Source organism: Corythoichthys intestinalis, chromosome 19 (genome assembly GCF_030265065.1).
Source record: "Corythoichthys intestinalis isolate RoL2023-P3 chromosome 19, ASM3026506v1, whole genome shotgun sequence".
Lineage (NCBI taxonomy): Eukaryota > Metazoa > Chordata > Actinopteri > Syngnathiformes > Syngnathidae > Corythoichthys > Corythoichthys intestinalis.
Genome location: NC_080413.1, coordinates 32,659,019 through 32,674,726, shown reverse-complemented (window position 1 = coordinate 32,674,726; position 15,708 = coordinate 32,659,019). Strand labels below are relative to the sequence as shown.

The 15,708-nt window shown below is 36.5% G+C and overlaps 1 protein-coding gene across 3 annotated transcripts in view; it reads left to right on the top strand.

Annotated features, from left to right (window-relative positions):
• The window catches only part of snap25a (synaptosome associated protein 25a), a 99,583-nt gene that overhangs the window by 72,078 nt on the left and 11,797 nt on the right, over positions 1-15,708 (top strand). For 2 of the 3 annotated variants that reach the window (XM_057822310.1, XM_057822311.1), the window contains one exon: positions 8,535-8,652. In XM_057822310.1, the coding sequence (XP_057678293.1) occupies positions 8,535-8,652 (118 nt within the window). Of the gene's footprint in view, positions 1-8,151; positions 8,270-8,534; positions 8,653-15,708 lie in introns of all 3 variants that reach the window. The other variant, XM_057822312.1, reaches the window with a different exon arrangement.

Sequence of the window (15,708 nt, the reverse complement as noted above, 5' to 3'; positions counted from 1 at the left end):
CTTCCATTGCAATAAGAAAATTAAGTAATAATCATATTCAGAGGTGGGTAGAGTAGCCAAAAATTTACTCAAATAAGAGCAGCGTTATATAAAAATAATATTACCCAAGTAAGAGTAAAGGTAGTCATCCAAAAAATGCTTTTTTTTTTTTTTAAATGTCCTTTTTTTTTCCAAAGTATTTATTCAGATTTAAAAGTATTAGAAAGAGATACATATAAGCTGTTTTCCTCCTTTTTTCCCAAAGTATAATTACAGAAAAAAATAAACCTTATATGTTTATAATTAGGGTTGTTCCGATCATGTTTTTTTGCTCCCGATCCGATCCCGATCGTTTTAGTTTGAGTATCTGCCGATCCCGATATTTCCCGATCCGATTGCTTATTTTTTGCTCCCGATTCAATTCCAATCATTTTTCCCGATTATATATATTTTGGCAATGCATTAAGAAAAAAATGAATAAAACTCAGACAAATATATACATTCAACATCCAGCACATAAGTACCGTATTTGTTTATTATGACAATAAATCCTCAAGATGGCATTTACATTATTAACATTATTTCTGTGAGAGGGATCCACGGATAGAAAGACTTGTAATTCTTAAAGGAAAATGTGATTTTCTATATTGTGACTAAATATTGCCATCTAGTGTATTTGTTGAGCTTTCAGTAAATGATACTGTAGCCATTTAACTGTTCTGCCCAAATGCATGATGGGAAGTGCAACCATGAATGTGCGTAGTGGTACCAATTGATATATCTTCTCTGCGTTGGGAAATAACATAGGGTGTTAAGAAAAAGATCAATAACTACCTTTCTTCCCCACATTGCTTCCCAAAATATTTCTAATCGTAGGGAGAGGGATTGTAAGGCTTTAGCCAATTAAAAAAAGGCTCCAAAGGTTGCCAAAATTCACTCTATTCATTTCACGCTGCCTTTTAGCTCTATATATAGGTAAAACGGCGCCATTACAGATTGAACACGACAATGCGTGAGTGGGTCGTGCAGCGCATGCGTTAATTGCGTTAAATATTTTAACGTGATAAATTTTTTAAAAAATTAATTACCGCCGTTAACGGGATAAATTTGATTACCCTACCTTAAGCCTAAGCTAAAGACTCTGGATGAGTGTAACATATTATGTCTGTAACGTTAAATACAATTAGAAAACAATTTAATTAAAAAATATATATATATATTAAAAAAAGGCATGTCCGATATTTTTTTGCCGATTCCGATACTTTGAAAATGACGTGATCGGACCCGATCGATGCCGATCGATCGGGATGCCATCATCATCTATTTAGGATCATCTCTATTTATAATATTTTGATAAATGTTTTTAAGCACTGCAATTGTAATACTTATGATATAAATGACATCCATATAAAAGGGAAAAAATTTTTTTTACATGTACAGGTGCATATATATATCTTAACATCTGCGATAGACTGAGGACGCAAATTTTGAAGTGCGATATTGCGTTGTACTCACTGTACTCAGGTATAAGTAAAAAAAGTATTCGGTGAAAAGAATACTCAAGTAATGTCTGATTTTTTTTTTTTTTTTTAATAACTACAATAAATTGGGGTGTGACAAAATATCGAAATGGTGATATATAGTATCGTGATACTTTGGATCCCAAAAGGTTATCGATATGCTCCTGTCAAGAATCGAGATATCGTTTTAAAAAGGTGACACTTAAAAAAAAAAAAAAAATTCTAAATTCATTCAAAACCAGAGCATTCTCAGTCATTTAGTCCAATTTTCAGGGCATTTACAGGTCACTTGCTTTTCATTTTAGGGCATTTACTGTTGAGTTTGAGTCACTGCCTATTCAATTTGGGTGATTCCCAGGTCACTTCCTGTTTTTCTAACGCAAAATAAACAACAAGTGACCCATAAAATACCCCAAAATCAACAGGAAATAACGGAAAATCAACAGGTAAATGACCTTAAATGGTCCAAAATTACTCATTGCCTGGCATTGGCTGCCACTGACGACCATAGACGTTCAGTCCGTTTGAAGTGGGAGGGATGGCAGCGAATGAACATTCGTTCTTTCGCTGCCACCCTCCCACTTCAAATGGATTGAACGTCTACAAGTCATAAACTCATTCTAATTCACAACAGAAGCTTGTTTTTCTGTTCATTAGTTTTTTTGTAGAATATTCTAGAATGATTTCTTGACCAATGCATTGAAAATCATTGTATCGCTATACCGTCAGATCATCGTTATCGTGAGCTTTGCATCGCAAATCGTATCGTATCGTGAGGTACCAAGAGGTTCCCACTCCTAATGATAAATATTTGTTCTCAGCATGTTGTCTACACGGTGATTGTAAAGCAACTCACTATTTCAAAAGTACTTATTGACAAGTTTCCTGAGCGAAACATGGGCGGCGCCGTCCTTGACAATTTCTGCTCCAAACTTCCGGTTTAGACAAAACAATGGAAGTGCGGTTGAAGTAAGCAGAGTGTTGACAAAGTTAAAACAGCAAAATCAAACCAGAGGAACCCACGGAATCTGGATTCAAAATGGATTCAACACGACGTAGATGAGATTACAAGACTTTCTGACTGTGCGTGAACTCCCGGAAATGCCTATACGGTGGGGAGAACAAGTATTTGATACACTGCCAATGGGAAAACCCATTGGCAGTGTATCAAATACTTGTTCTCCCCACTATATGTGGTTGGAAGTGGAATGTTTTGATCAGCGACCAGCTAGTAGCTACAATGCGCCACTGTGGATCTACCTTGCCGTACACCTTAAATCGAAACCAGGAGTAGACAATAAGTTAAGTGCTTTAAACTAGGGCTGTCAAAATTATCGCGTTAACGGGCGTTAATTAATTATTTTAATTAATCACGTTAAAATATTTGACGCAATTAACGCAGATGTCCCGCTCAGACAGATTTAAATGACGGTACAGTGAAACGCTCACTTGTTAGTTGTGTTTTATGGAGTTTTGCTGCCCTCTGCTGGCGCTTGGGTGCGACCGATTTTATAGGCGTCAGCACCCATGAGCATTGTGTAAGTAATTATTGACATCAACAATGGTGGGCTACTAGTTTATTTTTTGATTGAAAAGTTTACAAATTTTATTAAAACGAAAACATTAAGAGGGGTTTTAATATAAAATTTCTATAACTTGTACTACCATTTTTCTTTTAAGAACTACAAGTCTTTCTATCCATGGATCGCTTTAACAGAATGTTAATAATGTTAATGCCATCTTGTTGATTTATTGTTATAATAAACAAATACAGTCCTTATGTACCGTATGTTGAATGTATATATCCATCTTGTGTCTTATCTTTCCATTCCAACAATAATTTACAGAAAAATATGGCATATTTTATAGATGGTTTGAATTGCGATTAATTGCGATTAATTACGATTAATTAATTTTTAAGCTGTAATTAACTCGATTAAAATTTTTAATCGTTTGACAGCCCTACTTTAAACCTAAGGATCCACCTGAAAGATTGTATGTTTTTTCTTATCACTTCGTTGATCATTCGTGGACAAAATTCTAACAACCTGTGCAGCCTGTGTTAACATGAGGTGTAGATTGATACACCGGCCACTTGAGTGACCAAAACGAGGCGAAATTACAATTAATATTACAGTTGCTGAATGCAGAAGGGCTGACAAGGATTTTGTTGTCACATTGTTGGAAAACATTATTCCATTTCTTGTTTTATTTAAAACAATTGGTGTATGTGCAAAACAGGTCAATAAATCACAATTTAAAAATTTAACTAAGGTGGAGCATAAGTCGAGCCTTCCATCATCAAAGTAGAGCGCACGTAGTCTCGATTTCTGTCCATCAACGTTCTGTAAGTGTTGTTGTGAGCCACATCAAAATGTCTTCCCTTGCCTAACAGCGTTTTCCACCTGAAAACAAACAACCAAAAACCTACACTTGCATTTATGCGTTTACAAAATTGTGCCATCTTACACGTACTGATTAGCAACAAGCTTGCAGCAGATAGCATGTGTTGAAGCCACACCAGTACAGTAGTTGTATTAGATAATAATAAACATCGTTAGAATTACAATCATCGTAATAACAATATCAAAGACAACAAGTCGTTTCAGCTGCAAGATTTTAGCTTCAGTATTTTTTGAGCGCCGGACAAATGACAATTGAAAATGCAGGGATAGTAAGAACTCAAGTAGGAGTAAAAGTAGTCATCCAAGCAATGTTCTCAAGTACAAGTAAAAAGTTCTCAAGTACAAGTAAAAAGTATTCAGCGATAAGAATACTAATACTAATACTAATAGTAATGTCTGATTTTTTAAAAACTGTAATATTTTTTTTCTGAGCATGTCATCAACAGGGTGATTGAAAAGCAACTCCCCATTTCAAAAATACATATAATTTATTCTAGTGTTGTAACATTGTTCTGAATTTTTGTGTGCATGTCCCTTAATGTATGGCAATTAAATCTATTGTCTAATTTTTTTTCCAGATCTGTTCATTTATTTGAGATTTTAAAGCCCTACAAGAATTACTTTCTCGGGTTACGGGTAAACATTTCTTGAACAACTTGCGCTACCTTCAAGTCCCGGGAAGTTGAAGGGTTGTTGAAGGACGCTTCTTCGGGTATCAATCACAGATTGATACACATTGTGAGGTTATGGCTTCAACGTAAACATGTCTTCTTATATTGGTTCTCTACCATTTTTGCACTTGAACAGCGGATCTCCAAACTACATCCATCCATTTCTGTAGGGCTATGAAATCACGAACAAATTAACAGATCTGGACAGAAAATGAAAACACGGATTTAATTGCCATCTATCAGATAACATACACAAAGAAATTGAGTAAATAATACAACATGTGAATAAATTATAAGTATTATGAAATAGGGAGTTACTTTTCAATCACCCTGTATATGAACGTTTATTTTATTATCATACTGTACTGTAACCTATTACATAACCATATTAGGCCAAAAACATACACAAAAATCGCTAAATTCCGACTAGAAAAATCCACATAAATGAAACATCACCCATTCAAAGAGCATGAATGCCCTCTGGTGGAGAAAACATATTTCCTACCATGAAATTAAAACGATCATATCTCTACTTCAGTGATCTATCGGTACCAAATAAAAAAAAACTGGGAGAAAGGTTGAAATCTACGTTTTTGAATAATGTTGACGGCAGCACTCGTTGTGAAATAGTTTGTTTTACGGTGGTTTGAAGACCCTACGGATTGAACGGGCTGGCGTGATAAAATGAGTTAAGACTGCAAGCTTGTGTGTGGTCATGTGACTGTATTGCTAAGTCTTATTGGTATAAAAGACTTATGTTATTATTGATTATCTCATTGGGGAAACTGGTATAGCCACTGTGCTGGCAAAAATAAGGTCAAATCTAACATGTAAAATAAAGAGGAAAAATGTAACGACTGTAGTGTAGCCCAAAGTAACAAAGTAAGATTAGTTTCTTCTTCACAAATCTAAGTAAAAGAAAAAGAATGGCATGGTATAACTACTCACAGCAGTACATTTTTCTCAAAAACTTACTCAAGTAAATGTAACTTGTTACTACCCACCTCTGATCATATTAGGCACAAAATATGAACTTATGTATTAGTTTAGCTGACCTTCAGAGTAAAACTTCAACAAATTGGACTATTTTCTTATCACATTTTTTAAAACAGTCAAAAGTAGTACGATAAATATCTTTTCATGCCTCAAATTTGACTTAGAAGAAATGTCGCCCAAGGAAAAGCAACCTAACATAGACATAGGACGTGAATTACAAGGAGTAGGTAAGTGTTTTTTGAAAATGCTGATTGTTGAATCTACGTTTTTTTTCAGTGCAATGTAAATTTACAGTGGGCATCAAATTAAAATTAAGAGTTTTGAAAAACAAATAGTTAAAACCAAGACCAATTAACAAGTTTTTACTGAATGATTACTTATAGTGTATCTGCAAAACTGACATTTTTTACTCCATCAAAAGCAGTAAAGTCAGTGAATTTAATTCAATTAAAGAACCTGTGCTTTAATGTGTTAAAAAGTTTACGTGAAAAGTACCAATTGATTTCTACAAAACAGGACGCACAGGACAAGAAAAGAAACCTGAATACAGGGAGTTCCCGAGCTAAGAATGATTCCTAAGCTGGCGATGTAACCGAATTTCAAGTCGGATTCACTGTTAAAATCGGAATTTACGTTAAAATACTTGGTACAAAAAAAAGAAAATACATTAAATTATAAAATAAGAGGGTGTACTTACCAATATTGCTGAAAAGTGGATGGAGAGGTACTGTTTTCAATGGTTTATTTGCAACCCGACAGCAAAACCAACTCACCAACTCCTCCACCCTCTCTCTCTCATTCCCATCCGATATGCGGTGCGATTAGCGACAGTCAAGAAAACACACCACTCGACACATCAACGTTGTAACCTTGAAACATACACGCAACCCGATTCGTCATTCGATCTGGCAATTATTAGTCTAATGCTAACGTGAATGCTAATGCTAACACTATGTAGTATGTGATGATCACTCAGCACAGACCTTCAAAGGCTAAAGCAACATATATTCTCTCTGGCCATGATAAGAAAAAAATCTTACCGTTTGTGCAGTGTTGTTTTTGGCAGCCATTTTAGTTTTCATCTTAGTCTTAGTCTTTTGGACGAAAATACTTATTAGTCTTACTCATATTTTAGTCATTTCAAAATGCGTTCGTCTTCGTCTAGTTTTAGTCTGCAATTGTCAAAATGTTTCCGTCTATAAACTTCCACAGTTTTAGGCCATAAATAAATAAATAAATGGTGTCCAATAATTTCGAATGAACATGACAGATGAGCACATCCCTGTAGAGTCTACATTGTAGACTCTATTAGGACATCACCATTTTCATGATGATAATTCACACTCAGTAGGAAAACAGTACATTATTTGAAATTACCTAAACTCACCTGGACGCCACGAACTGTATGTAAAATGTTTTCCAAGAGTTTAAGAAGACACTGAGTCACCGCGCTAAATGCTAATGCTAACGCGGACGCTATGCTAATGCTGCAAGTTAGTTTAGTGTGTGATGATCACTCAACACAGACCTTTAAAGGCTAAAGCAACATGGCATATCTAGCCAGGATAATAAACCAAACTTACCAAGCAGCACCTGACAGATATGTTTCACAAAATGAGCCTGGAATGGGCACAGACTAACCGGCCGGTGACTAAGTGTGTGTGTTGGCGAGGCGCAGCACTGAAATTAAGCGTTCTAACTACACATACAATAGGAAAATATCACACATTGTGAATTTATGACGGAAACCATGGTGAATTTTCATCTCGTTCTCCTGTTGTTAGATGACAACTGGCATCCTTCTTGTTATGTTTTAGTCTCCTAAGACACGTTTTCAGCGCGTCACCGTGAAGTCAATGTTATAAAAAAATTGTTCGTTGACGAAATATTTCGTTATCGTCATCGTTGATGAAAACAACACTGCATGTGCGCAAGCCTGCGTGGAGACTGGAGAGGATACTTCATGGTGAGTCGGGATGCAGCACATCACATGAGTGACACAACCAGACACTGCTACAATGCAGGCTAACTACACAAAAATGTCACACATTGTGAAAAACAAATTGTTCTTTGACTAAATATTTTCATTATAGTCATCATTGACAAACCAACTCTTTTCCCAGCGCTCAAACACAGACAAGCACTATGCACTACAAACTATGGTTCAGGGCACTTGATGGCAGATGAGACATGGGCGTCATGAAGTGGAAACATTGTTGGTTAAGGACATCGTAATCAGAGGACTCCCTGTATTTCACGGGGAACCAGATAGAGTGCGTTATTATTGTTTAAAGTGACTATGTATACTTCTGCATCCACGAATTGCCTTATCTTTAGCAAAGCTATTTTCAAAAATGAATGGGTCGTCTAACTCAAGAAAACAAATCTATCGACCCCAAAATGCAGTCCACCAATTGATTTTTCCTGAGCCAATCATTATAAACCCGGATTCCCGTCTCCCTTAAGACGGATATAGACACATTAACCCAGCTGACTCAGTTGCTGCTCATCATAAGTCATATTTGTGTCAATCAGCCAATGACATTCATTCCACTACTGTCATCCCTTTGTCCTGACCAGAGCAACTCGATCGTGTTGAAGATGGCATGAACCATATCAACCAAGACATGAAGGAAGCCGAGAAAAATTTAAAAGATTTAGGGAAATGCTGTGGGCTTTTCATATGTCCATGTAACAAGTAGGTACTGACAATGTGCCTCAGAGGTTGTCACATATGTGGTGGCGTCCAGTTTTTCCTCTTTTTTTTTTTTTTTTTTTTGGTTCTATTTTTGTTTTTTCCTTTTTTTTTTTTTTTTTTGGTCTTACTTGCTTTCGTCACAGTGAGTGTCTGAAGTTATTGTCTTCTCTCCTTTGTCCTCTATCTTTCTCTTCCTTTTTCTCTCTCTCACTCTCTTTTCTCGTGCTTCGTTCTGTCGGGGGATAAATGACTTGCGTTTAATCAGAACAACTGGAGCGCATCGAGGAGGGAATGGACCAAATCAATAAGGACATGAAGGATGCAGAAAAGAATTTGAACGATCTAGGGAAATTCTGTGGTCTTTGCTCCTGTCCATGTAACAAGTAGGTGCTGCTTGCCTGCCTGCCTGCCTGCCATTACAAAAAATATGAATTTCTCTCTAAGCAACAATAAAACTGCTGGCATGTTTGCAGCTGTCAGCTAAAAGCCTGCTATGCTCCAGCTGCAAAAAAAAAAAATGGCATCTGTGCCTTCCACATCCATACACACAGGAGGCCACAATGCAGTTCCAAAAGTATTGTCAGAAACACAATAGGGCAATAAAATACCTTCAAGGGCCAATACTGTATTTTGGTGCATCTGAACTATAAAATGCAATCTTGTAAAACATAATTGGGGTTGTAGATGATGCAAATGCAGTGGTGTTTTTTTTTTTTTTTTTTTTTTTTTTTTTAATCATACTCAGAGCTATTTCAAATATAACATTTCGTCCTTTATGTCGGTGACAAATGTGTTTTAGTGAGTCACTGTACTCAGATTTTAATTTTGATACTATACATGCACAAACTACCTCTATAGCAATACTGTAACCGTCAACAAAAAAATCAGTAAGTGCAGTAAATTAAACAGACAAAACTTCAAATTCTAATTTCATTTAGGGCTCCATCTATCAATTATTTTAGTAGTCGATTAATCTATCAACTAGTTAGTTTGAATATTCGAGTAATCTGATTAGGAACATTTAATGTGGTGCAGAATTAATTTTAGGAGATTAAAACAAAAGCTTGCTGAAATTGCACTTTCAAAAGAGCATTAAATGCGAATACATACAAAAAAATTTCTCAAGTGTTTTTTCAAACTATGCAGAAATTCATTTTCATTTAAAAATAAATACTAAAGCTTAGCCTCAAACGTTACAAAATAATAAACAAGGATCTAAGTACAACAAAAGAACAATTGGCTAACTTGCATAGCAAAAGTCCGCTAGCTTAGTACAACAAAAGAACAATTGGCTAACTTGCATAGCAAAAGTCCGCTAGCTTAAATGCTACAAAATGCTAACTTTATTTTATAATGCTCTTAACCTATTGTTCAAAACCAATATTCCCACGCAAACCAGCTAAATATACCTATAAACTAAATTATGAATGCATAAAAAAACATATTAGCTCAAACAAAAACTTACCTTACGTTGGTCTTAACAGTGAGCAGCTGGATTCCGTCATGTTAAATGACTAATCTAATATTCTCTGTTGCCACTAGAGGACAGTGTCTCCACCAAATCACTAAAATTAAATGCAAACACTTTCAAAACAAGCCATTACAACACCACTCTAATTAAACGAATACCCAAAGCAGCAAAAATTGATTTGAAGCTTTTTTCTCATCGAATTACCCGAGTTAATCAATTAATCATTGCAGCACTAGTTTCATTACTTCAAAATATCAGAAAATTCCTAATATAAAATTTTAGATTTCATAAATCTTGTGGTTTCTAAACTATAATATTTCCAAAAGACAACTTGTATTTTTAGAGCGAGAGAGACAATTATTATCAAAGTACAGTATTATTTGAAAATAAGTCTTAATAGAAAAGTAAATATACACAATGTGTTTTAAGCATTAGAGTGACATCTCCTGTAATGCAATATTGAGCAGATTATGATTAATTTCATATCCAAGTACTGTATAGACATAGTTGGGTTTTATCCTTTTTTTTTTCTCTCTCTAAGAACTCAAGAAAACTTGAAAAACGCAGAGTCCTGCTACTTGTGACCTTGTGCAACAATTGTTTGAACAACAAAAAGCACAATTATAAAATGTGGTTAATTCAATTCCATAACACTAACAATAAATTTTAATGTTCCTCTCTGTAAATCTAGAATTTATATATAGAACACTTACAATGGATTGTGCAGATGCACCTAATAAAGTCCAAATTGGCCTTATGAGCATTCCATTAATCTGCTGAAAATAGGAGGGAGTATATATTAGAGATGTGACCCAAAATTCAACAACTTTACTATCTAACAATAACTCAAGTGCTAATATGCTTCTCCAAAACACAATACGAACGGACACTTAAGACACTAATTAGCAAAATCGCTAACTAGCGGAACGTAACGTCTCATCAAGAAAGAATACAAACAATACAATTAGCTTCATCTACTCACCTCTGATGGAGGCACGCTGGAACTAACAACACAAAAAACAATCTTAACTCTCGACACTTAGTAATATTATTGATTCAGCAATCCAACAGCAGCAGCAGTAGTTGCAGCAGCAGTTGCAGCAGTGAACTCTCACTCTCTCTCTTGCTCTAATCACAGGCGCGCATGCGCGCAGCCTCAGTGTTATCAAATTGGTTGGCAACTAATTTATTAATCGATTACTTGTTGCAGCCTCAATATACTAGTATAGTATGTAAACATATGAATAAAAGCACCATTTACATTTATGGGCCAAAAGATAGTCATTATGCATAAACTTGTGAGGAGTAATTTTCGCACTATAAGGCACACCTGACTATAAGCCCCGCCCACCAAATTTGACACGAAAACGGCATTTGTTCATACATAAGCCACAGCTGTCCTCACTGTATTCTGGGATATCTACACCAAAAGATATTAACCGGTAACACTTTATTTGACAGCGGCATCATGCAACTATCATAAAACCAAATGAACCACCGTGAAACTTTGAACCAATTGGCTGCGAAGCTTCATTGCTTCAAGAAGCTTCATTTGGCCATCACTGCTCCCTTTGGGGAGACAGTCAACCTCTGCTGCCACCTGCTGTCAACACTGTTGTTGTCCAACATGCCTCCTAGTATGCATTGCAGTGCTACAGATGTAAATAACAATCAAAATTCATGTTTTGTGCTAATTATTTCTTCACTGACTGTTCCACTTGTTTCATTAATTGCTAGTTATGGTATTTGGTAACACTTTATTTGACAGTGGTGCCATAAGACTGTCATTAGACAATCATCATTATGACATGACACTGTCATGAGCATTAATGACTGCTTATAACAGATGTCATTTAGTGTTATCCGGCAAATTATCTATGTTTTGAATGGATGTAAAAGATCCAAGCTGGACATAAATGGATTTAGTGACATAATTTGCCAGATCACACACATTCATTAATGCCCATGGTAGTGTCATGTCATAATTATGTCGGTCATATGACAGTCTTATGACGCCGCTGTCAAATAAAGTGTTACCTTTTAACCTAGATAAATCAACAAATAAGCCGCACTGGACTATAAACCGCAGGATTCATAATGAAGGGAGAAAGTAGTGGCTTATAGTTGGAAAATTACGGTAATTGGATTTGGACATAAACATATAGAAATCCTGAATGCTTCACTTGGATGCTTCTTTGAGAATCTTGAAAAAGTTAACAAGATATATTCTTGACTGTATTTTACACTGATGGATCAGTAATATACTACGGTATATGTTAAAATAGCACAAGTCCAGTTCTACACATGAGGGCCACAGTCAGCCAAAGTGTACCATCCAGTGCCTCTGTTAAAACATCCTTGCGCTTAGTACCAAATTCTCTCAGCGTCAAGACATTCTTAACTGTTGTACTCATTTCTTTCAAGAATAGTTTTTACAGCAGATATGCAGAGTGATATAAGCAAGTGACTTCTTCAGTAAACAACAATAGTTGAACCAGAAGAGCAGGACTAAAGTAACTTAGTACTCAGATAAGTTTAATGTGTTGAACTTAGTACCAAAATGATCAGGACAGCAAATGACTGTTTGAAGCTTCGCCTCATCTGCATGATATTAACCACTGCCACACCACTCTAACACGTAATTAATAGATGCTCACCTTTTCGAAGGCAACAAAACCTCTTTTTTTGTGCTTCCCCTTAAAAACTCTTTGCCACCCACTACTACGAGTACAATGACATGGAATGACTTAAGAGCATGACCCTTGGAATGCTCATGCATGCATGGCAATGGAACGCATACTAGCATTGCTGCACGTGATGATGCTAAGAGAATGATACTGATGATGTATATGATGATGTACATTAAGTCTGTTATATACAGTGCAGAATAAAAAATGACGCAGAACTTAGCCATTGTACGAACTGCTTCTACTCTTCTGGAAGATTTTATAGGATTTCGGAGCTTGTCTGGAGCAAATGATTGTTCACTCAACCAAAATAATGCATGTGAGGTTACACATTTTGGTCAAGAGCGCATAGCACACTTTTCAGTTTGACTCTAAGGTGGTGTATGCTGTGGTGGGAGTCGAGGTTCAAGAGTTCATCCGTGCCAAACTCATTCAAGCATGCCTTTGTGGAGCTCTCTTTGTACACTGGAGCACAGTCATGCTGGAACTAAAATATAGATGGAAAAAAAAATATTTCCCAAATTGACACCGGTATTGCCTGTAATGTTTAAGTGAGCTTGTGAATCGAGATTCTGACAGGAACTTTTAGAACTAGTTCAACTCTTGGTGGCTCAATTGTTGAGTGTGTGTTTTGGTTCTTTTAACTAACACCTTAAATGAGAAGGCGAGACAGATGGGAAACAACAAGTACAAAGAGAAAGTACATGTCAGCAGGGACTGGCAGCCAAGTGAAGCCTTGCCTCCAGTTCTATTAATAAAAGTCAAATAGAAAGGCTGAACATTCGCCATCCTGCTTTCTAAAGCAATACTTCATATCACTCCCCAATACCCCAGGCACTGAGGTTGCAAGATGCAGAAAGAAACATATTTTGTTCAAGTTTAGATTTTTTAGCTATTATTGGGAGTCTTGAGTAGTATGTTCTTTATGGGGCACAGTTGTTGTTGAATTCCAATTTCATCTTGTTTAAATAAAAATATACTGAAAGTTTATAGATATTTTATCTAATAATTACTTTTACAGCATTTTTTCAACATAAAGTATATATAGTCATGCTTGATGCACAAACAGTAAGAGTACAAATATAGGCTAGGTTTACACTGGGAGGAATAACTTTCTCCCGGTTATTTTGCAGACTAGTTTTTATACCTGTCAGTAGAACGTTTAAGGTGCGTTTAAGCCCCTCCCCTCTGCAAGGTACGCCTGCATTTGCGCAGTCTGCATGCGTCGAAAGGAGAAGCCTCATATGTTACGTCATTGTCTGCGTGGTTTACCTCTGAACCAGAAATTCATTTCTCGTCGGCTGGAAATTTCAAAATGGCTACACCTTCTACACCAGGGCTTGGGAGCTCTGTTTTGTGAGCACTGGTTTTTTTTTCGTTTAAGACATTTTTTAGTACGTTCTTCCTGTACAGTGGTATGAAAAAGTATGTGAACCTTTTGGAAATTCTCACATTTCTGCATAAAATCATCATCAAATGTTATCTGGTCGTTGTCAAAATCACACAGATGTAAAAACATTGTCTGCTTTAACTAAAACCACCCAAATATTTATAGGTGTTCATACCAATTGAAACCAATTTTTACCAAACAATTTAGGTCAGGTGTATGCCCAATCACTGATGAGTGGTTTAAAGCTGTGCTGCCCTCTATAAAACACACACCTGCTAAGAATTATCTTGATGAGAAGCATTGTCTGATTTGCATCATGGCTCAGTCAAAAAGCTGTCTGAAGACTTGCGTTCAAGGATTGTTGATTTGTATAAAGCTGGGAAAGGATACAAAACCTCTCTAAAAGTCTGGATGTTCATTAATTGACAGTTAGAGAGGTTGTCTACAAATGGAGAAAGTTTGGCACTGTTGCCTCTCTCCCAAGGAGTGGCCATCCACCAAAGATGACGACAAGAGTTCAGTGCAGAATACTCAGAGAGATAAAAAAGAAACCTAGAGTGTCTGCTAAAGACTTAAAGAAATCACTGGCACAGTCCAATATCTGTGCACACATCAACTATATGTAAAACTATAGCCAAGAATGGTGTTCATAGGAGGACTCCACAGAGGAAGCCACTGCTGTCTAAAAAAAAAAAAAAAAAAAACATTGTTTAATGTTCACAAAAAGGCACTTGGACACTCCACAGAGGTTTTGTCAAAATATTTTGAGGACTGATGAAGTTGTTTGGGAATAACACACAACGTCATGTGTCGAGGAAAAATGAACAGCTCACCAACATCACCACCTCATCCCCACAGTGAAGCATGGTGGATGGAGCATCATGATTTGAGGCTGTTTTGCTGCCTCAGGGCCTGGACAACTGCAATCATGAATGGAAGAATGAATTCAAATGTTTATCAAGATGTTTTGCAGGAAAACCTGAGGCCGTCTGTCAGACAGTTAAGTTAAAAAGAGGATGGATGCTGCAACAAGACAATGATCCAAAACATAGAAGTAAATCAACTTTAGAATGGTTTCAGAAGAACAAAATACACGTTCTGGAGTGGCCAAGACTAAGTCCAGACTTGAACCCCATTGAGATTCTGTGGCATGACCTAAAGACAGCGATTCATGCCAGACATCCCAGGAATCTGACTGAACTACAGCAGTTTTGTAGAGAAGAAGTGTTGTCCAATGTGCTAGACTGATCTGCAGCTACAGGAAGTGTCTGGTTGAAGTTATTGCTGCCAAAGGGGTGTGACACAAAATATTAAATGTGATGGTTCACCTACTTATTATAAATATTTGGGTGATTTTAGTTGAAGCAGACACTGTTTTTTCATCTGTGTGATTTTGACAAAGATTTGATGGTGAGTTTACGCAGAAATGTGAGAAATTCCAAAAGGTTCACATACTTTTTCATATTACTGTATGCATTTAAACAAAACCAGCTGAAAGCGCACGGTATTACTATGGGTGTCAAATTCGCCATTGGTAGATGTTTCGCCAGTGTAGGATATTTTCGCAGAACAACGGTATTAACGGTGTGCATTTGAAACAATTAAAATTCTTAAAAACAGGATTTTTTTTGTGTGTAAAAGCAATGTCCGCATTGAACTGCTCAAAGGAAGAGAACGCTTTATAAGAGGAACAACATAACAAAGTTGAGCTGCAGTTATTTTGTTATCGAGAAGCGATGAGGGTTCTCGAAAATCAATGTGGACGTACTGGCTGCTCGCCTCATTCTCTCAGCGTAACGTTCTACGGCTGCTTCGCCTCTGCTGCTCACGTCCAGGTCACACCGGCAAAGAGTGCAGAAACCGTAGAACAAGTCTTGACTGCTTTTGGCGA